The following is a 24006-nucleotide window of genomic DNA, read 5'->3' as shown; positions in this document are numbered from 1 at the left end:
CTAAGACAAAGAAGGAGAAAAATTCCGTCAGAGAAAAGTCGATCGTGATATTGAGGGACCCGTAAAAGAGAGGGGTCGTAAAGGGAGGTACCACTGTATCAGATAAGTTTTAAAACTGGTAGAAATACAGTTCAAAATCAATGCTTATCCCAGGCAGTACTCTCCAGATGTTGCACTTAGTAATTCCCCCATTCCACACAACCGTTCTAGGTCTCGTTCCCGTACCGACCAAGGACGGCTGCCACAACAATGGAACGCTGCGCAAACGGACGTTTTTGGCATCTTTGAGCAGCGTCTGACCATAGTGGCAGCCATCCCGAAGATGGCTGGGAACGGAAGCTAGAACGGATGTGTGGAATGTGGGTATGACAACTCAGTGTGTGAGAGCGCTACCGTTGCGTTACCGTTGTTTTAAGTTTCTTTAACGATCCAAGCGTTCCGTTACCGATGGGTTAAGGTTCCATTATCGTTCATTCTGATCAGGAGGGGAACGGCTAAAATGTGAACATGCAGCCTAAACTCAACCGTCCCTACCGACCCTACCGTTCAAAGCAGTTCCGTTAACGATCATTTATGTTCCATTGCGGTTCCCTCCCGATCCCTCCCGTGCCCGCACCGTTCCTTGGTCGGTACGGGAACGGGACTTAGAACGGTTGTGTGGAATGGGGGTTTGAAAAAGCAGTGGGATTCAAACACACACACAAATGTATGATTTCAGGGTGTTGTCAGTGTGGCAAGACTGGGCCTCACTACGTCAGGCAGAGGAAAGAAAGAGCAACAACTTATTGGAATCTCGCCGCACCAAGATGGTATGTTGGTTTAAACAAAACTTTATTAAATTTTAGTATCGTGACAGAATATATGAAGTAGGGGATTCGAACTCAAGCATAAAGCTCATATTAACAAATGCAAAGGTGGCATGTTTTGTCACATTGTCATTTTCTGCAGTGTGTACGGTAGAACCTCCCTTTTAAGAACACCCCCCTCCCCGTTACTTTCCTGTTTATAGACTTCCCATCCCAAACAATCTGAAACAAATGAGGCAGAGCGCTAGCTGTTTAGAGACCTGAAAAACAAAGGGAAGTAAGCTTTCTCCTGTGGGAAATCTTGATTTTCTGTACAACAGGCTTTCAAACTGTGGTGTGAGCGCTTACATCAGAAACACGAGACAGAGCGCCGGTTCAAGGCAACTCAACGGGCGGACATGCTACAGGCTTTCCACTGCTGGCGAGAATGGGCCACTGGTATGTACACCATAGTGTGTATGACATCACGCAGTTTACAGATAGTTCTGCAGTCCAGGGTTGATCATGTCATGATTGACGGGGGGGGGGGGGGGGTATCTCAGGTGGTAGAGCACTGGACTTGTGATCCCTAGGGACGCTGGTTAGAATCCGGGCTGGGACCGACACAGGTTAACTTTATGTGCAGAATCAGAGACAGTATACAAGTTCCACCCTCGTGTCACCACTGTGGCACGTAAAAGACCTAGGTCATTCTGCCATAAGTGCAGGTGGCTGGTTACACCTAAAAACGCAATGACGCATATACCTGGGTAGCGCGACTCTGTTGCATACCTGTCAAGCTCTTGTGGACTCTCACCGTAAGATTTTGCTCACAAAACCATAAGTTTGCACCCAAAAGCATAAGACAACGTGCAAAACTGCAGAAGTCTTTAGATTAATCACCACAAGAACTAAATACATGCACACATACACACACAAAAACAAGAAATCAGCCTTATTTCACACATAATAAAAAAAAACTTTTCTCAACACTGAACTGCACTGTTTTATGTAATTTTGAAATGCAAAGCATGTTTAAATGTAAATTGTACCGAGAATTACCTAAATTGTACCAAGATGGCACACGTCCAACCAGTCACATTTACACCCCTGACAAAAATGTTACCAGCATGCACAAAAACACCACATGATAGTAAAGGCACAAGACAAGTGTGTTTTAACAACATTCATTCATTGAGCACAGTGATTCAATCATGAATGGAAACCCCCACCACAATGTGCAAAAGAGAACATTTTAGCCAAACAGAACATGTAAAACACACAAGTTACAAGCCAGAAACTCATGTGTGTCTCAACAATCAAGGACAAATACCAGATCAACAAAAATATGACATGTAAATGCTTTAGTTTGAGGTCGCACATGTTCTAAAAACAAGTCGTATATGATTGTGATCGGTTGTGACAAACATCCGGTGCCAACTTTTACTCTCTTGTATACCTCTTCAAAAATGCATCACAACGCCCTTATTTTTGGCTCACGTAAGTGTAGCCTATGCGATGATAAACTTTGTCTGTCTGTGCGTGCGTGCGTGCGTGCGTGCGTGTGTGTGTGATAGAAACTTTAACATTTCCGAGTCTATGGATAAAGCTCGCATAAGAAGATTACGTCTCGGTCAAAAGTGTTTGACGTGTTTGATAGAAACTATTTGAAGACGTCACATTATGACGTAAGAGGGTTAGACGTCACGCAAAGGAATTACTGAAAGTCTCGGTCATTGTTATTGTGAGCGGGCCGAGACTAATTGGCAGATCCAGGGTCTCGCTTTCTTGCACAGTGTCACCTATGCTTACTGTGTGTGTGTGTGTGTGTGTATGTATGTGTGACGGAGTGATTGAGTTTGTGTTACTGTTTGTCGATTTCTTACGTGAGCCTTGAAGGCTTCGCCTCTTGTTATTTATATGGCTTCACACTTGGTACAACCGTACAACGTGAGAAAATACTGTGTAGATACTAGAACAACAAAAATATGACATGTAAATGCTTTAGTTTGAGGTCGCGCAAGTTCTAAAAACAAGTCCGACATGATTGGATGTGACAGAAATCCGGCTCCTTTCGCTTTTGATCGCGAGCTCTTCGAAAATGCAGCACAACTCCTTTAGTTTCATTTCTATGGCTTAAAACTTCGCACAACATGAGATAATACCTTGAAGATACCGAGAACAACAACAATAGTACATGTAACAGTTTTAATTTGAGGTCGCGTGTGGTCAAGCGTGGTCGCACAGTACTCGGTCAGATCGCGCTGACGGTGTGCACATGCACGTTGCCTTGTACTTCCGCCACTGATCAGTTACCGCGAGATTTTGTAGCTGTTACTTTGTTCTCGGACGAACCTTTGCGATCTTTTTGTATTTGACCAAATTGTTTTGTAAAAACCGTAAGATCTTCGGCATACGCCGTAAGACTTGAAAAACATCAAAATTCCGTAAATTCTGCATGGGAGGAAGTGACCTGAAATTCCCAGCGATGGGACAATAAAGTATACAATTAAAATGAAGAATATGAAAAAATGATATGAGCCAGAGCTCTGCATAATTGTTGTTAGGCAATGAAAGTAGGTTAGTGCTCTATGTGTAAGAATGTTATGATGTAGCAAAGTGAACAAAATTTGTTTCTGTCTGTCCATCTGTAAACCTTTCTGAACATGTTTGTACATGTGTATTTTTGACTCTCCGTCTGTCAGTTTGTGGTCTGTCTGTTCATCTGTCAGTCTGTTTGTGCATTTGTCAGTACTTCTTGTCACATATATCTTTGTCTTTCAATATGTCTGTACATATGTATTTTTGTCTTTCCATCTGTGTGTCTGTCTGTCAGTGTGTGAGTTTTTTCTCTCTGTTTTTTTCTTTGCTTTATGAACACATTGTATGGTTACGTGCAGTGAGCAAACAGCAGCGACGCGGCAGCAAGGTGCTGGAGGGCCGAGTCAACTCGCTGTGCGTCAAGACTCACTTCCTCACCTGGCGACGACTCACTCACACCATGCTCACCATCCGCAGCGCTCACCACACTCACCTCATGCACAGGTCAGCTCACATTTTTCTTTTTCTTCTTCATACAGCGCATAGTGCTTTTAGTTATGCGCTATAGAAATCTCCTTAATAAATAAAATAAATAAATAAATAAACCCCCCTTTTAAGACCTCCAAAAATCTGAGAAAATCAGGTCTTGAAAAGGAGGGAGTCTTAAAATGGGGGTAATTTTACAGAGGTTATGAACAGAAAGTCTGAGAACACAAGGTCTTAAAAAGGAGGGAGTCTGAAAATGAGGTTCCACTGTATTTCTTGTCAGTTAGAACTTATTAGACGATTTCTGAAAACAACTCTTGTCTGGGGTGTTAAAGAGGGAGTACCCTTGCTTTAGCTTGGACAAATATTGACATGTACAAGTGTTTTTAGACAGGCCCACTCGCTATAGTGACTGGCCTGTAATGTCACATGGGAAAGTTTCTCCATGTGACATTATTTTCCATGTGACATATTGTAAGCCAGTCACTAGCGAGGGTGTGTCTCAAACAGGTGTACAGGAAGCACATGTCAATATTTTTCCGAGCAAAAGCAAGGGAACTCACTCTGTCACATCCCATACAAACCCGACAGAGTAATTGTTTCCAAAAATTGCCTATTATAATTATGTCAGTCTGTGTGTTGAGACAAAGCTCGTCAGCAATAATTGGATTTGGATATTAATTTGTTAGTGTCATGGCTTGCAGAGTCCCCCCGCGGGTTAGGGGGAAGAATTTACTCGATGCTCCCCAGCATGTCGTAAGAGGCGACTAACGGATTCTGTACCCCCTCACGGGTTAGGGGGAAGAATTTACCCGATGCTCCCCAGCATGTCGTAAGAGGCGACTAACAGATTATGTACCCCCCGCGGGTTAGGGGGAAGAATTTACCCGATGCTCCCCAGCATGTCGTAAGAGGCGACTAACGGATTCTGTTTCTCCTTTTACCCTTGTTAAGTGTTTCTTGTATAGAATATAGTCAATTTGTGTATAGATTTTAGTCAAGCAGTATGTAAGAAATGTTAAGTCCTTTGTACTAGAAACTTGCATTCTCCCAGTGAGGTAATATATTGTACTACGTTGCAAGCCCCTGGACCAGTTTTTTGACGAGTGCTTTTGTGAACAAGAAACAATTAACAAGTGGCTCTATCCCATCTCCCCCCCTTTCCCCGTCGCGATATAACCTTCGTGGTTGAAAACGACGTTAAACACCAAATAAAGAAAGAAAGTAAGACTTGCAGAAGGAGATCAAGAGAGGTTGAAAGTGAGGGATGCATGGAGAGGCAGACTGCTCTTTTCTTAATTGTGTTAAAGTTATATGTACAGCACACCAGAAAGTGTTCACCTTTGCTAGGTTCAAATATAGAAGTAATACATGTACTGTTCTTAGTTGATGAAGTGACATACACTTACAGGCTTGAGCAAGTAGTTTACACTGGTTTTGAATGTTACATTTGTAAAGGGGAAATTTGTTATAGTTGGAATTGTAATTTTCATTTTCGAAAACTTTTTTTTTCCTCTCCTACCAGTGTGTTCGTGGAGTGGCGTCTGGCCACACAGGAAGGGAAGCAACTCCGTCAGACCATTCTCTCCTTCCGGGCTGCCTCCCTTACAAGACTGGTGAGAATGAGTTAAGATGTATCATCATTTTTATGTGAATTGTGTACGTCAGCATGTATATAATGACAAGATATAGAATGAGTAGTGAACAGAAAGTTGGCTGGTATTAACGATTCTGAAGGAGCATTATTTGTAGAACAGGCACAGAAACATCAATCAATCAATATGAGGCTTATATCGCGCGTATTCCGTGGGTACAGTTTTAAGCGCAGGGATTCTTAAAAATTTTTAAAAACTTTTTATGCAATTTATATTGCGCACATATTCAAGGCGTGTGAGATGGAATTTTTTTACACAATACATCACGCATTCACATTGGCCAGCAGATCGCAGCCATTTCGGCGCATATCCTACTTTTCACGGCCTATTATTCCAAGTCACACGGCTACATATGCAGACACACACAATGCAGGCATGCGCACAAGCATGCACGCACACACACACACACACTCACACACACACACACATATATTTATATATATATATATATATATATATATATATATATATACACAGGTAGACAGCACAAGATCACATGTTAAGTTCACTTTAGCTTTTTGTGTGTAAATATCAACAGTCAACAAATTACCAATCTACAAACTTCATCTTTCTATAAAATAACATTGAAACCCAACCCCACAGTCTAAAAACTACAATCCTAAAATCTGTTACAACAGGTTGGTCAACTGTTTTACCGCTGGCAACAACGTTACCAACAGCGACAGCGACAACACATGAGACGCGAGGAGAGAGCCAAACAATGCGCTCTTCGCTGCGGCAAAAAGTGGAGAAGAAAAGCTCAGAAAACAAGGGGACGCAAGTTGATTGTGGTTTTCAAGTACAGCAGAGTGAGTGGATATTTTCTTTATAAGACCACCAGCTTCATTACCAGAGCTGGACTCCAAGTTTAGCATTGGCGAACAACAAGAAGAAAGTGGATGTTTTTAGTATATTTTGCTTCTAAAATGTGGAGGTGGGGGGGGGGGGGGGGGGGATAGTTTGGGGTTGGTTAGGGGTTCAAGGTATAGTATGTGTGTATTCAATGCACACATATATTGATGATTTTTTGGGGGGGGGGGGGGGGGATAGTTTGGGGTTGGTTAGGGGTTCAAGGTATAGTATGTGTGTATTCAATGCACACATATATTTATCAATTTTTTTAAATATCTGTTCGATTAGGGAATTGTTTAATGCTTTAGGAAGCAAAATTATGATTGTTTTAGATTTGAGTGTAGAATTGTGTAAAAAAACAAAAAACTAAAAAACCTCACAAATCTCTTAAGATAATATGAGTGTCAATGTTTGTTTATTATAATTCATGCAGTTGACTGCAAATTTTACTTTGTAAGTCTTATGTTTTTTTGTTTTTTCTTCTTCAGTTGACAAGAATGTTCAACCACTGGAGATCATCGTTGGGCCGAGTCGAAGAACTGAAACAGCGACAAACAGACTACACCACACAGAAAAACAAAGAGCTCATTGGACGTATGCTTGCAGAATGGCGCCAGAAACTACAGTCCACTGTCATGACCAGGAATTTTACACACAAGTTTCTTGTCACTGTCTTGTTGGTTTGGCAAGTTTATGCCAAAGGTAGGAGATATTTTGTGTGGGGGTGTGTCTGTGTCTTTTTGTCTTTGATTACATTTCACGACTGTCGTTGATAGTCTAATGATATTCAAATGATTTTATTGCCTATTTTTGTTCCTCTTTTTATCACCAGTAAAGAACAAGTGAAAGATGCTGTAGTATAATTTGACTTTGCTTGTGTTGCTGTTGTTCCAGCTTCCAAAGAGCGCCGGATCAGAGGCCTGGCATTGCAGCGCGCTCTGCGAGAGCGAAACTTACGTCTGTACTTTGTCTACTGGCGCCACCTGTCTGTCAGGGTGCGATCTCTTCAGAACAACGTGGAACAGCGCCTGCAGCTAAGGTGGGATACCGCATTTTTCAATGGCTAAGAAATTACTGTCTGTTTGCACATGACAATATTCTCTTCTTCCTGTCAGTCTATCTCACAGCCGTTCCTTTCTTGCATTTTAGTTGGGGAAGGGGCGAGTTAAAAATAGCCAGGGCAGCGGGAATCATTTGGCTATCAACAGCTGTAGCCAGCAGAATATTGAGCTTGCTTGCTTGTTATACCCAAATACTTCTGTGCTACACCGGGAGTTGAGATTTATCAGTGGCTGGCACTGAGAGAGCCTGCAGCTGCCGTGGGGGAAGGATGGGTGCTTAAATTAACTCGGCCTGCCTGCATCCTAAGGGGAAGAAAGATTTTTTTAAAGCACTGGGAACATTCTGTCTAAATCTCTTCATCTCTCTCCATGACGGACACCGGTCAACTATATGTGCAGACTGAGAGACTTTATCCTTGTCCCATCCCGTGTCATTAGCTGTGAAAGACCTCATTGGTCATTCCACCAAGTACAGACTGAGAGACTTTATCCTTGTCCCATCCCGTGTCATTAGCTGTGAAAGACCTCATTGGTCATTCTGTGCAGGTAGCTGATTACACTCAAATTAACATGCACACACCTGCATGGGTAGTGCAGCTCTGTTGCTGCTAGCTTTCCACTGGGAGGAAGCGACACGCACTTTCCAGCAATTGGATAATATAGGAATGGAAATGGAAAATGGGATCGCTGATGTACACAGCTGTTAAGCAAATGGCAAAGACTTCCCCCCTTTTAAGACCTTGGTTTTTCTCCTCAGAATTTCTGTTCATAATGTCTAAATTTACCTCCATTTTAAGACCTCCTCCTTTTTAAAACCTAATGTTGTAAGAATTTCGGAGGTCTTAAAAGGAGGGTTCCACTGTACAAAACTTTTATAGCAAACTAAACCCTTCAATGAATTTGCATAATTATTTGTAATCGACTCTATTAACAGAGTTCTTCAGGCGTGGAGCTACATCGTACGCAGACGCTGCAGCCAGAGACGGATGGGGGAAAAGTTCGCTCGACTGCGACAGCACCGACAGGTGGTGTCTGCGTTCGCAGTGCTGCGCAGTCGCTTCGACTACTGCCAGGCACTGAGGGAAACGGCCGACAGCATGTGCGCCAAGCGAGACAGAAACCTTGCCTCACTCGCCATGGAGAGATGGAAGGTTCGGGATTTGAATTTTTTTGATATTGGATGTTTTTACATGAACCCCTTAACTTCCGGAAGAATTTAGTTTAAATTTTAATATAAGATTATTTCACAAAAGGTATAACAAATACAGTGGAACCCCCTTTTAAGACCTCCAGAAATCTGAGAAAATCAGGTCTTATAAAGGAGGGGGTCTTGACCCTTAAACTGGTGCAATTCTCTAACACATGTTACATAGCCACTGGTGAATTAACAGAGGGAAAAATAAAGATTCGCATCCATGGGAGGTAATTGGAACCGACCAAACAGACTGAGCCAGTAGTGTGACATATGTCGTGACAACCAGATGACAGTATACGTAAAGTAGCGCGACATATGTCGCGACAACCAGCCTAAGGTTTAAGATGGAGTCAATATTACACAGGTTATGAACAGAAAGTCTGACAAAATAAGGGTCTTAATAGGGAGGAAGTCTTAAATTGGGGGGTCTTAAAAAGGAGGTTCCACTGTAGCATAACCTGAGAAAATGGTCTCCAGGGGAGGCAATCATCTCGCTGCAATTCGAAGGGCAATATACAGCATTGTTTCCCTTGTTCCATCATTGCCTTTTTCATGGTAGCAAAGAAGGCATCTGATACGTACGTATTGAGGCAGTCAAACAGTTCAATGTTTATTTAAACGCTTTTTGTGATTATTGCTCTGAGAACTTGCTGATATAAAATACGAATGTGTAAGAAAAAATTGTTATTTGATTCTTTCCAAAATTGTCACAGTTTTGTGGTTCTTGTAAAGGTAAACTTCTCGTCATTTTTTACAAAGTCAAAGGCCGATCACAAATTTTGCAATTATGAACGCTTTGTAGGCGGTCTGTGATACTGTTATTCTGTTCAGGACTGCTGGCATAGCGGTAAAAATATCCATATTACTTTTCTTTTTGTGACAAACCTGAATCATACAAGGAGTGAAAAGAGGGAAGGATTAGGCAAACTAATTATATTAGCAAGGCTAAAAAATAGCAATAGAAAACAAGATGTTTCTTCAAATTCCCAGGATGCATTGGATAACGTCATCGCCAAGAGATTCTACGTTCGCCTGCTGTCCATTCGCACAGCTCGCACGTGGCTGAGGTTTGTGGACAGAGTGAAGCGAGAGCGACAACACGACGCTGAACAACTGAGCAAGGCCGTCAAATACCATGACAGACATATCTGGTGAGAAATTGATTGATCGGAGCTTGATTAGCCCATTTTCCTCCCGTGGCATGGAAAGTAACTCCGTCAATTTCAAACTTGAAAAAATTGTACCAAGTGTTGTGTTCCTTGTCTGCATGTGTGGGTTGATACGTTTGGCATTCAGACACACATGCCAGCTTGAAACTGGAGTAGGTTCGAAACACGTCTTTACTGTCCAAGCTGTCTAGACCAAAGGGGAAGCACTCTCCCAACATAGTCACGTTGTACACAACATATTTGTGACGTAGTACACAATATAACACCAAGTAACTTCTGTGAGTTTTCAGAAAGAATAATTGCTCAAACATTGCAGGAATGCCAGTAGAAATGGAAACAGATATGTGTCAAAGGTAGCATTGTGTACTGCAGTGTTTCAGAGATCTGCATATGGGAGCGCGAGTGGGCAGGATTAGGCGCTCTAAGCCCAAGGGAAAACGGGTTAATAACTCTATTGGTGATTTTGATTAGATTAATTAGGATTTGATGTGTGTTTTTTCTTGTTGCCCAAAGTCTTGTTTCGGTCTTTCTGTTATATTTTTGCTAGTACATTTCATAATTCCCCCTGACTTTTACGAAGCATTTTGTTTTTAAGCAATGCCTTAGCACTAACTGTTTACAGTACACTGTGCGTGTGTGTGTGTGTGTGGAGGGGGGGTGTATATAGAGACTACTACATGGCTTGCTGTGTTGTACCAGATTTACACGAGTTGTTTTTTTAAATATTGAACTGCGAGCGAAAGCGAGCTGTTCACTATTTGAAAAAGCAACGAGTGTAAATCTGGTACGACACAGCAAGCCATGTAGTATTCTGTTTATCCTACATACTGTACTTACGTGTATTTTACTGAAAATGTCTTGCAGTCGAGGCAGTTAAATTGAAGACGCTTGTTTTGGAACCCAGATCTCTTCTAAAGCCTCGTGCAATCTATTACGTCAAAGCAAAGAAACGTCACTCTGAAAGTGTGGCGTGACGTGTTAGTTCTAAAGATTCATTGAGGGTAATTAGCGAGCGCAATTTTTGTTTTTATAATGACGTTTGTCTCGGTGACTTTGGCATCATCAGTAGTCGAAAAACAGGTCCCTGCCAGACTTGCTTGACATGACCTCATTTACATGATATACACACGTGTGATTTGAACGATTATTATCTCACGGGTGTCTCTCTCATGTATGTAGGATAAATGTCTGTAAGCCTGTCGATCGGTCTTTGAGTGTATGTCTCGATCTGTCTGTGTCATTAGAAAGGAGACAAAATTCACTTTGTGCAAGAAACAAAATTCTCATGCATGATTTAAGCAATTTAGCTTGGTCTTCATTCCGTCTTTCATTTTGACTGCTTGAAAACAGTAAATGTTGAGTTTGATCTTTTGTCGTTGTGAATTATTCTAACTTCTTCTCGTTGGCTTGTCAATCATTCTAACTCCTCATATCCTTCCAATCACAGCCACACAGTCCTAGCAGCCTTGAAACAGGAGGTGAAGGTCACACAACAGTTGCAACGAAGACGGCTGCGTCTGGTCATCAAGGTTGCCACGGGATGGAAACGTATCACCGACATGGCCGTCACTGCTGTGGTTGTGGTGAGTGAAGATACTGACTTGGGAATGTATATAATGCTGTGGATGTTTTCCGGAAATAACTCTGTCAGGATTTTCAAGCGTTGTGGAAAAGCTTTGCCCAAGAACGTGAGTCAAACAATGAGACGTACCATGGTCGACCAGTTAAAACCGGAAATCGCAGTGAATAACTCAGACTCTGATCTGTATTTCATGCAGTGTCCGCTCAATTAGCCCCCTTTGAACAAAAATATACACATGAACACAGGAACGCAGAAGAAGAAGAAGAAGTGCATATAAAAGCAGGAATGCCACACACCAAAAAACAACAAGGAAGCATGAAGTTAGAGGAAAAGAAAAACAGAAGGAAAAGCAGCATTCCAGCTTTGCTTTGTAAACTTTAGTTGTATGTAGTGGACTTGACTGTTGTTCACTTGATTCTTGATATCGTTGATGATCGATCTTGATATCGTTGATGATCTTGATATCGTTGATGATCTTGATATCGTTGATGATCTTGATATCATTGATGATCTTGTCGTAGGAGGAAGAGCGGCTGTATGCCGGATACTGGCGAGCGTGGCGATTGGCTTGGGTGCGGAGACAGGCAGCCAATAAGGATGCAGCATTACACAGGAGACAGGTTCTGTCACAGGTACGATGGGATAGATCATATAGAGAGATGTGATATTTGTTATACAGTGGAACCCCCCTTTAAGAGAGATGTGATATTTGTTATACAGTGGAACCCCCCTTTAAGAGATGTGATATTTGTTATACAGTGGAACCCCCCTTTAAGAGAGATGTGATATTTGTTATACAGTGGAACCCCCCTTAAGAGAGATGTGATATTTGTTATACAGTGGAACCCCCCTTTAAGAGAGATGTGATGTTTGTTATACAGTGGAACCCCCCTTTAAGAGAGATGTGATGTTTGTTATACAGTGGAACCCCCTTTAAGAGATGTGATATTTGTTATACAGTGGAACCCCCCTTTAAGAGAGATGTGATGTTTGTTATACAGTGGAACCCCCCTTTAAGAGAGATGTGATGTTTGTTATACAGTGGAACCCCCCTTAAGAGAGATGTGATATTTGTTATACAGTGGAACCCCCCTTTAAGAGAGATGTGATGTTTGTTATACAGTGGAACCCCCCTTTAAGAGATGTGATATTTGTTATACAGTGGAACCCCCCTTTAAGAGAGATGTGATGTTTGTTATACAGTGGAACCCCCCTTTAAGAGAGATGTGATGTTTGTTATACAGTGGAACCCCCCTTAAGAGAGATGTGATATTTGTTATACAGTGGAACCCCCCTTTAAGAGAGATGTGATATTTGTTATACAGTGGAACCCCCCTTTAAGAGAGATGTGATATTTGTTATACAGTGGAACCCCCCTTTAAAATTAAACGCCCCCAAATGAAGATTCCTTCCCTTTTAAGAGTCCCTGTTTTCTCAGATTTTCTGTTGATAACCTCTGTAAGTGTATACCCCCATTTAAAGACTCCCTCCTTTTTAAGACCTGATTTTTTTCTCAGATATTTCAGATCTCATAAAGGGGGTCCACTGTACCAGGAATTTTGAAGATGCACGTATCTTCAGAAGACATTATGGCAGCTGAAAATAATCTCATTAACGATATATATAATACCGATACATGCAAAGTCAGGCAGTGACCTTACGAGTAATTTTCTGTCAGTTAATTATCTCGGATATGTGCAGGAGAAGTGAAAGAATGTTTACGTGATGCAATTGTTCACATTTTGACATCTTCTCAAACTTTGTTTTGCTTTTGAAGTCAGATATTTTACTTTGGAAGAGGGGGTCAAAAGGAGATGTTCAATCCGCGTCGTTTGTCTTTCACCACTCTCGTCTGTCGTGCAGGCTTTCATATCCTGGAGAAGTCTGTGTCCCTCGCACGTCACGCTTGACCAGCAGCAGTCCACGGTCACGGGTCGTCGCACACCTAGGTCTGTGTCCAGTGATACCGGGCGTGACAGTCCCACAATGTCGCGGTCCATGCTACCTGTGCCTGTCAGTAGTGCTCGGCGCTCTGCCAGCGATTCTAGTTATTAATTGAATTGATGGGACTCTGAGAGACAGACAGAATGTGTTGCTCGTACCAGTCACTAATGCTGCCAGTAATTAAGGAATTGAGACAAGGCATTAAGGTAAAACTAAACCTTTATTTGCGAGGGTAAAAGATGAGCATATATACTTGCTTTTTTTACAACCAGCCCTTGCCCCAATTTAAATAAGGTCAACCAGAACACAAAAGTCAGAGAGAGGGTGTGTTTGTGAGTGTTTGTTAGCTGGCTGTGCCAGTAGGTTTGAGCTCGACGACAGTCATTACTGAATTGATAGGACTGTGTGTGTGTGCGCTTGCCTGTGTGCATGACAGATGCAGGCAGGCAGGCAGGCAGGCAGGCAGGCAGGCAGGCAGGCAGGCAGGCAGGCAGATCCCGCCGGGGATGACTCTTTCACCCCCCGCGGGTTAGGGGGAGTCCCATATTGGTTGGGACGAGAAAGAATTTACCCGATGCTCCCCAGCATGTCGTAAGAGGCGACTAACGGATTCTGTTTCTCCTTTTACCCTTGTTAAGTGTTTCTTGTATAGAATATAGTCAATGTTTGTAAAGATTTTAGTCAAGCAGTATGTAAGAAATGTTAAGTCCTTTGTACTGGAAACTTGCATTCTCCCAGTAAGGTAATATATTGTACTACGTTGCAAGCCCCTGGAGCAAATTTTTGATTAGTGCTTTTGTGAACAAGCAACAATTGACAAGTGGCTCCATCCCATATATCCTTCGTGGTTGAAAACGACGTAAAACACCAAATAAAGAAAGAAAAGGCAGATAGAGAGATCGAGGTTGTCATCTTTTTCTTCCAACCAAAGAAATGCTTTCAAGTGATCCTTCTGATAATTCTACCTGTGAGAAGCATTTTAATCCACGGTGACTTTGAAAAGAGATGCTTTTGGAATGATGTGGGGAAGGTTGGAGTTTGTTTTTCTGTTTCATGTAAAACAACTGTGATCTTATCATATATACATAGTTTATGTGAATGAAAAAAACACGAAATGATGAACAAAATAATTAATTAATCATGCAATGATGATTTAGACGAACTTGAAATGATGTTGAAACTACAGCATTAAATCTGATACAGGTTCTCTTTTCAGTATTTATATAACTGCCTCTTTATTGCTGATTTCATTATCAGCATGTCAGATTTGTGCCTTTTTTCATGGGTGGAAAGATTGTTATGAGTATGTCTCATTATATGGCTGTAAATATGTATCTCTGTGAGCATATGTACATGACATTTTTATGGTGAGAATGTATGTATGTGTGTGTGTGTGTCAAAGAGCGAAAGAGAGAGAGAGAGAGAGAGAGACTCAGAGAGAAACTCAGAGAGAGAGAGAGATACAGAAAGAAACGAGCATTGTTTTGTACATACAGAAGATTTACGATACATGTACAAGTAGCGTTGTTGACCGTTGATATGTGAATTGAGTGGGTTTTTCATGACATTGTCCATGCCCTGACACTTTTGGAGTTGCCAACATTCTTCTGATTTTTAACAGAAGAAAGCAGTTTTTTTCTGCTGTACGTACTTAAAACCACATGACAGAACTTCTGTGATACAAGCACTAATGCTCTTTTTGTAGTGTGTGCATGGGTGTGCCAAATCTACAAAGAAATGTTTGTCTGTCTCCGATTCTTTTGAATGATTTTTGGGCGATCAGGTGTTGTTTTTACATTGATGACATTGTGTATTTCTGCAGAGATGATTTTATTATATGTATTTTGATCTGAAGTATTTGGTGCAACAAGTTTAAATGTTTAAAAGTTTAAATGAAGACGAAGATGATCACAAAGTGCGGATGGCAATTAAATTAAATGCCTAAATCATGGATCAGTAGTTGATGGTTTTATAATGTGCATAATGATCAAAAACTCAACTTTATACAACCAATTGTGTGTTGGTCACACCACAGACGTTTCACTGCAGTGGCCTTTTGTTTAGAGAACCAGTGTTTAAGATGCTTATTGTTTTGCTCTTTTTTTTTAATCTTATTTTAGAAGCATGCATATATCTACGGATCTGTTTGACTGACAATATTTGTCATGTAAGAGATAGCATTTTCAAACATAATGCACTTACTTATAAAATATGTTTAATATGAAAAACTGGGAAAGAAATAATGAATCGTTCAGTGCAAGCGGATTTGAAGACATTTTTTTTTCTTCATATGAACAAAGTAGGAATAATAAAACAAAAAAAGTTTGAGGAAGGTTTGTTTACAGATGTATAGACAAAACGATATATTCACAAGAATTTCGACCCGCCGCGGGTTAGGGGGAAGAATTTACCCGATGCTCCCCAGCATGTCGTAAGAGGCGACTAACGGATTCTGTTTCTCCTTTTACCCTTGTTCAGTGTTTCTTGTATAGAATATAGTCAATGTTTGTAAAGATTTTAGTCAAGCAGTATGTAAGAAATGTTAAGTCCTTTGTACTGGAAACTTGCATTCTCCCAGTAAGGTCATATATTGTACAGTGGAACCCCTCACAAGGACCCCCCTCTCTAACGACTACCCCGCCACAACGACCCTTTTTTTTTTAACCGATGTGTTTCCTTATACAGTTGTCACCAGTGTAGCGACCACCCCGCTCTAACGTCTAAGGACCGACCTAACAGCTCAGGGGCGGACCTAGGGGGGGGTTCCTGGGTGCCCGGAACCCCCCCCCCCCCCCCCCCATCCGTTTTTTAAAAAAAAATGTTGGGTTTTTTTAGTAAAAAAATAAAGCGCTTGTGCTTTACTTCCTTCCAAATGCAACATGCTTGAAACTGACGAGAAACTCAAAGGCTAACCCCCCTCCGAATTATTTTTGAAATGATTAGTTATACTGAAATAGTAGTTCATATAAAATAGCACATTGCCTTCTCAAAGTCAAAGGTGCACATATTTGTACACGCATATTTACTGAATACCTTGTTATCTTCCAGGAGAGGCCTCCGATTGACCTAAAAAAATAAAATTCCTTCAGCATCTGGGGGGATTCACCCCCCAGACCCCCCACCAGGGCTTTGCCCCTGGACCCCACCGGGGCCTAAGCGGCCCCTGGACCCCTGCTCCAATTTGGAACCCCCCCTTATTCACAACTAGGTCCGCCCCTGCAGCTTGTGTAACGACTTTGTCAGACAAAGCCAAGATTAAGACTCAGTCAGCGTAACGCATCACTGACAAACCGGTTATAACCAGTTATAACCGTCTTGCGTAAGCAAAGGCACTAATTAACCGCTGAGAGGTGTGATGGTTGGGTGGGCTGAGTAAACATCACAAACCAATCATCAAGAAAACAAACTGACGTGACCAACACACACCGTTCAATTCAGTCAGAATAGACAGTCTTTGGACAGAAGAGCAGTGGAGATCGACATGGCGTCTACAAAGAAAATAAAATATTTAACTCTCGAAAATCGAGTGAATGTTGTGAACAGACACAAAAAGGGAGAAACTGCCATCGCGATTGCAAAAAGTCTTGATGTTGGAAAATCGCAAATTCAAAGAATTATCCAACTCCAAGAAAACATTCTGAAAAAGGTGGGGAAGTGGTGACAAGGCAGTGAACGCACTCACCATGCACTGACATCATACGAAAGCAGCCACACAAACACAGCACAGAGGCAGAGGCAGGTGTGCAGATGCTTTGTGAGAATAAGCGTTGAAAACCAGTTTGAATAAAAAACCAGCAGATAGAGCCGCATGTCATAATCATTCTTCTTGTCTGGCTTTATTGACTGCATGCCGATCTTGTGGCAGTGACTTTTCACTCTTCAGTCGGACTGTACACAAACCGCTCTCACTCTCCCTCACTGACTACCCTAAGCCCTGACAACTGATCCTTGGAAATTGTTTGGAAGAGTACACCTCTCTATTTCTCTCCAATGCTCTTCCTGCTGACTTCAGTGACACCGGACACCCCACTGAGTTTAGCCAGCTCCCCCCCCCCCCCCCCCCCCCCTCTCTCTCTCTCTCTCTCTCCCCCCAGCCATGTACTGTTTGGTGCTGTGGCCAGAGAGGTGTCACCGGCTAATTGAGGCCAGCTGCACTGTTCACTCAGAGCAAAACTAGTTGACTGTGTCTAACTTTTGACAAAGCAACACAACTGAAGGGTTCACAGATTAGGTAACCGACTCACTGGTCAAGGCTGCAGGAAAACAAGAGTATCTTGTCAATGAAAGAGGTTACACACAGATACGCGATGCTGAGAACGGTGGCCGATTTTTCACTCTCTTTCTCGGAGGGCCTTCATCATTGCAGGGACTGCTGTAAAGAAATGCTTGCTCAGAAACTAACTCTTTTTGCATTGAAACATGCACCAGAACTGGTGGACACCATCGACAATGTCAAACATGAAATCGAAGCAGTTTGCTTGAGGAAACGGTCGTCAGCAACTCAAACTTCTCTGTTTTCTTTTTTTAAGAAAATCTGAGGTGACTTTCTTTGTGGCCCCGCCCCCTCCCTCTGTAAGGACCCCCCTCCATAAGGACCGATTTTTGTCAACATTTTCAAGGTCGCTAGAGAGGGGTTCCACTGTACTACGTTGCAAGCCCCTGGAGCAAATTTTTGATTAGTGCTTTTGTGAACAAGAAACAATTAACAAGTGGCTTATAACCTTCGTGGTTGAAAACGACGTTAAACACCAAATAAAGAAAGAAAGAACAAGAATTTCGACCTATTCTTTGAAGTGGAGAAACCAGTTGTACAACAGACAAAAATCCATTACAACTCGGATACTGTGATTTATTTTTGAATTGTTAATTGTAGCTTCCAAAATAGACGAAGGAAAACCAACAGAGGAGGGTCAGTAGTTGAGACATACTCATAAACTAGTTGACCAGCCTGTTGTGAGCATTTTGTGGTTGAACACATTGGCATCACCTACTTTGGTTAAAGCCTCACTCCGCCTCAAATGAGGTTAACAGAACGATGGAATCTTTCATGAAATAAGCCATTCTAAGTCTAACCTTATGGAACATGCTTGCACTAGCACCTTTTAACAGCAGTAAATAACACAGTTCGTTTGAATGGCTATTTAGCATGCGTAAACCACACACCATACGGTTCTCGTGGTTTATTCAACCCCCGAGCGATCGTGGACCCTATGTGACCCACTTTCCCTTTTTCACATACGTGATGAGATCAGAAACAGACGGTTTACAGGAGGTGGATGTGGCTTTAAGTTGTGTAAAGTGGAACCCTGCCTTGAACACCATTTAATGCCAGCCTGCAACCCATTTAATACCCTCTAGCTTGCCTCAGATTTTCTGTTTGTAACCTGTGTACAGTTTCTCCCATTTAATACCCTCTAGCTTGCCTCAGATTTTCTGTTTGTAACCTGTGTACAGTTTCTGTTTGTAACCTGTGTACATTTTCTGTTTGTAACCTGTGTACAGTTTCTGTTTGTAACCTGTGTACATTTTCTCCCATTTTAAGATTCCCTCCTTGTTAAGATCTGATTTTCTCAGGTGTTTTTTTTATTAGCTCTTTAAAGAGGGTTCCACTGGACATGTACAATATATTACAGTCATCTGCCATCCTCAAGTGTTTAAACCATGACTGCATGTATAAAATCAAAACATTTAGTTGTTGACGACGTATTACACTGGTGTGATATATTATATATCCTTGATGATATGATAATGGTGCTGTTTTGATTTTGATGTGATTATAATGCTTCCTTTCCAGGATGGCACTTGCTGGATATTTGTTATTTTACTTGATACACTAGCTTGTATGATGTAATCTGTAGGTTAGTGTTTTTTCTGTTTGTGTGAGAGTTTGTTTGTTTGTTTGCTTAACGCCCAGCCGACCACGAAGGGCCATATCAGGGCGGTGCTGCTTTGACATATAACGTGCGCCACACACAAGACAGAAGTCGCAGCACATGCTTCATGTCTCACCCAGTCACATTATTCTGACACCGGACCAACCAGTCCTAGCACTAACCCCATAATGCCAGACGCCAGGCGGAGCAGCCACTAGATTGCCACTTTTAAAGTCTTAGGTATGACCCGGCCGGGGTTCAAACCCACGACCTCCCGATCACGGGGCGGACGCCTTACCACTAGGCCAACCGTGCCGGTCTATGACTGTGTGAGGATTGAGCAACAGAGAGGCCAGAATAATGCATGTATAAAGTAATTTGCTTAAAGACCCACTCTGCCTCAAGAAAACAGTTCAGCTCACCATCTCAGATTTGGCAAGGCTTTAACATGGAATAAGACAATCCCTCCACTTGGTCACATACCAACAATGAAAAACCTGGCTGCTCTCTGTGCACACTGTTTTTTTTGTAAAGAATTTATTTAGTAAAAGGCACTGGAATGAATCATGAATGTATGACAAAAATTCCAACTTACCACAGCAAGCAGTCAGGATGTCGATTGTTGGTATGTGAACAAGTACCCCCCGCGGGTTAGGGGGAAGAATTTACCCGATGCTCCCCAGCATGTCGTAAGAGGCGACGAACGGATTCTGTTTCTCCTTTTACCCTTGTTAAGTGTTTCTTGTATAGAATATAGTCAATGTTTGTAAAGATTTTAGTCAAGCAGTATGTAAGAAATGTTAAGTCCTTTGTACTGGAAACTTGTATTCTCCCAGTAAGGTAATACATTGTACTAATTAAGTTGCAAGCCCCTGGAGCAAATTTTTGATTAGTGCTTTTGTGAACAAGAAACAATTGACAAGTGGCTCTATCCCATCTCCCCCCTTTCCCCGTCGCGATATAACCTTCGTGGTTGAAAACGACGTTAAACACCAAATAAAGAAATAAAAGTAAAAGACACTGGTGCCTTTTTCAAAAATGAATGTATGACAAAAATTCCAACTTACCACAGCAAGCAGTCAGGATGTCGATTGTTGGTATGTGAACAAGCGGAAGGTTGGTACATGACTATGTGGAGGGATGGCCTGAATTCCATGTTAACGCCTGGCCAGATCTGAGATGGCGAACTGTTTTTACGAGGCAGAGTGGGTCTTTAAGGGAGGAAATACATGTCCATGTATTCATATCTGAGAAATGAAATGATGCTTGTATTATTAGGAAGGTAATATTTATTTATGTATGATAATGTGTGTAAACCTGTGCATGAAAAAAATAAACTATGCATACATGTATGCTTTGGATATAATTCTGTGTTGTTCTTCTTTGGGTTTTTTAACAATACAACTACGTAAGTACTTTTTCTGTAGAAATTGGACAATTTATTTGCATAAGACTTTTGTTATATCCCGCTCATATGCATTAATTGATTTGTCTCTGTCTTGGGTTTCCCTTTCAAACTATAAAACCTAAAAGGCTTGAATCTTGAAATTTAACGTAAGTCATATTCCAGTAAACATGCAGTCAGGAGGTTGCACCAAGTCGGTGTAGTTGCATTTAAAGGTTAAACTGCTTCTCGTGGAAACAGGTCGGCTCACCATCTCAAATCTGGACAGGAATTTACATGGGATAAGACCAGCCCTCCACTTGATCACATACCAAATATTAACATCTAGCTCCTCGATGCAGTCGGAATTTTTTTATGAATTAATTTCTTGGAAAGCCACTTGTTTTATTTACAAAATTAATGAATACTGTGCCCACTGAGCACCCTTCATTTTTGGTATGTGACCAAGTGGAGGGATGGTGTTAACCCATGTGACATCTGAGACATCAGGCCGAACTGTTTTTATAAGGAGTGTGCTTGACTCGATCTGTACATGTGACTGATGAGTCTATTATTAACAATGTATTATGTACGGTTTCATTTCCCCTTGCAGCAATGCTCTCTACATATCTTTTGTATGCTTACCCACAAAATAAACATTATCTATCACACACACACACAAACGTAACACACACACACAGTTCAATGTGTAAAGAAGGTTTATTGAATAAAATCAAATAAGGATCCTTGTGCAAAAGCACTGATAAAACAAGTGGTCTTGTACAATACAATCTGGAATGAATTTGAGCATTCACTGTAAAAAAAACCTTGAATGTAAAACGAATACTGCTTCGTAATTTTCTCCTCTTTTGAAGAGAAGATGGGAAGGAGAAAGAAAAAAATTGTCTGCTTGTGAAATCAATGTAATATGCATCAGACCACAACATCTTATCATGGAAACATGGAATCCTTTATCCCCCCAAAAGTATTGAAATAACACGATAAAATCAATTAACATGCAAATTCAACATGCTTGGAACTTGCCAACAATGAAAATAATTCTTTCTTTGAACAAACCGAAAACAAGTGGCGTTTAAAACTCTGAACAAGCATAAAAAGATTGACATTCTTTCCATGTAAAGAACGACGTCGACTAGCTTTTTCACAATGACTATTAGTATGTCCTGAATTTCTAATGCATAATACAGACAGACATTCAAGGCAATTTTAAGGCATTGAAAAAATGTGGAGTGTTCTGGGCAAATTCCCAAAGAATATTTTTGCGCCATACTCCAATTAAAGCACGATATTCGCAAAAGACTGCCGAACATGTGAATACCGTCCATAGTGTACTGCAGATTTCCGAGCAGTTAAATTGATATGCAACCTGTCCTCTGGTTAGCCTGTGAAAACACGGAGAGAGATAAACCAGTCATACTTGGGTAACAAAAATGTAACAGAATTTCTTCTGACTTTGAACATCTGAAATCTGAAACTACAGCTCCTGCAAATCGTTCATCACCAGAGATGTTTCAAGTTTGAGAGTACTGATGGACAATGACTTTACCAGAGTCATTTATTAGTAAATATGATTAAACCAGCTAAGTTTTAGAGCTGGGGGTGCACATTATTCTTTGCTCGCCAAAGGCAAATAAATGTTTTCTTCGTCTGGGTTCATAGGCTGAAGCTCCCACGTACACTCATCTTGTTTTTTGTTTTGTTTTATTATTTTGCACGAGTAAATTAATTTTTGACATGTTTTTGTGCCGCCATTTAGGCAACCATACTCCGTTTTCAGGGGAGCAACAAAATAACTATAAGGCACTGTATTGTAAAAACAATGAAACCAACGCAACACAATACTCCAAGGATTCAACAACAAAAACAAAGAAAACTCCCTGAGCATGCAAAGTAACAACATAAGTGAACATGCACCTTTCCATAAGCTCACACATCTTGCGGGACCTCATCTTAACCCTTCTATCCTAGAATTAAGGCACACTGATTTGAACAATTTGAGTTTTCTTCTCAGTTACAGAAGTTCCTGCATCTTGCAAGATTTTATAGAAGGGGGCTGAGATTTTCGCCCTAAATCTTTCCAAGAAGGCAAACCGATCTGAACAATTTGAGTTTCCGTCTCCTTGTTACAAAAGAAAGAAAAATCCATGCATCAAGTCTTTTTGCCGAAGAGTCGAGTACATGCAGCCCGTGCCTTGTACAGTTTAGCCTATCTTTTAAGGTCTCCCAATTAAGACTTCCGCCTATTAAATTTTAAAACCTTGAGTTTTCCCATTTTCTGTTCATAACCTCTGTAAATGTACCCTCCCCCTTTTAAGACTCCGTCCGTTTTTAAGACCTCGATTTCTCACATGTTTGGCAGTCTTAAATTGCATGGGTATTCACCTTCCATGGATGTGGTATCTGAAACCTCGATCTACATCTCAAATGTTACCTGAGGTACTAGTAGCAATTCAAAATATCAAAACAATAAATTAGTGTTCATAAATCCCCCAAGGTAAAAAAAATAGTGAGAGAAAGAGCAGAATCCACCACACACGCAAATAATGTGTATTTAAGACGATTCGGTTTCCTGGGAAATGACAATAATTCTATCCATTGCCACTGCAATTTGAACCCAATAATCATCTTAATGGGGACTTTTTGCCCGGAAATTTGCAGTCAGTTACTTCATTGTCACTGAAGCTTGAACCGATTAATAATGTTCATGGGGACGGCCAAGTGATGAGTTCCACGGAGCTAGTTCAGGAGAAGCTGGTTATTGAACAACCAGCTGGGCTTTTGTGCGTCCCCCGACTCCCATGAACTGGTGAGGTTCTGTACTGGCCGCCTGCATGTACATGTAAAGCACAACACTCTTAGAGGAGAGAGCGAGAGAGAGAGAGAGAGAGGGGGGGGGGGGGGGGGGAGGGGTTAGGGGGAAAGAGAGAGGAGAGAGATGCGATGGTGGGAAGGAGAGAGAGACAGAGATTAAGAGAGAGCGAGAGGGGCAGGGAAAGACAGAGAGAGAGACAGAGATTAAGTATCCTAATTTAAAACTTCCTCCTTTTAAAGATCTTGATTTTTCAGATCTTCTGTTCTTAACCTCTGTTGATTTCAGGGGTGGGACTCTCTTGTGATGAAATACGAGGAAATCCCTTTTTTCTAGGGGGGTTCGGGGGCATGCTCCCCCAATTTTTTTTAAATCGAAAATTTTATTGTAAATTTTCATTTAATAAATATACCTACCCGAATCACATGTAGCATTGACACAATCGGAGATGCTAGGTTCTGAAAAGGCTAACCGTCTAAGGGAAGCAACCCCAACCACAAAAAGTGTAAACGTAGCCTTGGTAATGACCATACACCCGGGGAGTTACCTCCCATCGTGCATGCCATGTCACTACTGCTACTGAACACGTGGTTCATATCATTCGACCTAAAGAATAAATTCTCCAAATCAAAAGCGGGGTTGGCGGGAG

General features: G+C 41.4%; 2 protein-coding genes and 1 long non-coding RNA gene across 4 annotated transcripts in view; 1 reads left to right on the top strand and 2 right to left on the bottom strand.

Annotated features, from left to right (window-relative positions):
• The window catches only part of LOC138978906 (uncharacterized), a 62102-nt gene extending 48002 nt beyond the window's left edge, over positions 1-14100 (top strand). Inside the window, exons 24-35 of the mRNA XM_070351721.1 lie at positions 719-809; positions 1127-1244; positions 3686-3830; positions 5338-5428; positions 6106-6276; positions 6808-7021; positions 7214-7358; positions 8315-8531; positions 9566-9726; positions 11192-11327; positions 11848-11958; positions 13190-14100. Of these exons, the coding sequence (XP_070207822.1) occupies positions 719-809; positions 1127-1244; positions 3686-3830; positions 5338-5428; positions 6106-6276; positions 6808-7021; positions 7214-7358; positions 8315-8531; positions 9566-9726; positions 11192-11327; positions 11848-11958; positions 13190-13381 (1792 nt within the window). The 3' untranslated portion in view covers positions 13382-14100. The remainder of the gene's footprint in view (positions 1-718; positions 810-1126; positions 1245-3685; positions 3831-5337; positions 5429-6105; positions 6277-6807; positions 7022-7213; positions 7359-8314; positions 8532-9565; positions 9727-11191; positions 11328-11847; positions 11959-13189) is intronic.
• Positions 14101-18609: 4509 nt separating this feature from the next.
• LOC138978905 (uncharacterized) lies at positions 18610-18885 on the bottom strand. The gene is made up of 2 exons (XR_011459839.1): positions 18763-18885; positions 18610-18654 (listed from the first exon to the last, which is right to left on the bottom strand). It is a non-coding gene; the product is annotated as an uncharacterized lncRNA (long non-coding RNA).
• A 2343-nt stretch (positions 18886-21228) lies between these two features.
• Positions 21229-24006, bottom strand: part of LOC138978903 (uncharacterized) — a 28509-nt gene continuing 25731 nt past the window's right edge. For both annotated transcript variants that reach the window (XM_070351719.1, XM_070351720.1), the window contains exon 13: positions 21229-23375. In XM_070351719.1, the coding sequence (XP_070207820.1) occupies positions 23304-23375 (72 nt within the window). In that variant the 3' untranslated portion in view covers positions 21229-23303. The remainder of the gene's footprint in view (positions 23376-24006) is intronic.

Source organism: Littorina saxatilis, linkage group LG10 (assembly GCF_037325665.1).
Source record: "Littorina saxatilis isolate snail1 linkage group LG10, US_GU_Lsax_2.0, whole genome shotgun sequence".
Classification (NCBI taxonomy): Eukaryota; Metazoa; Mollusca; class Gastropoda; order Littorinimorpha; family Littorinidae; genus Littorina; species Littorina saxatilis.
The sequence above is the reverse complement of the archived record's forward strand: the minus strand, read 5'-3'. Positions and strand labels throughout refer to the sequence as shown.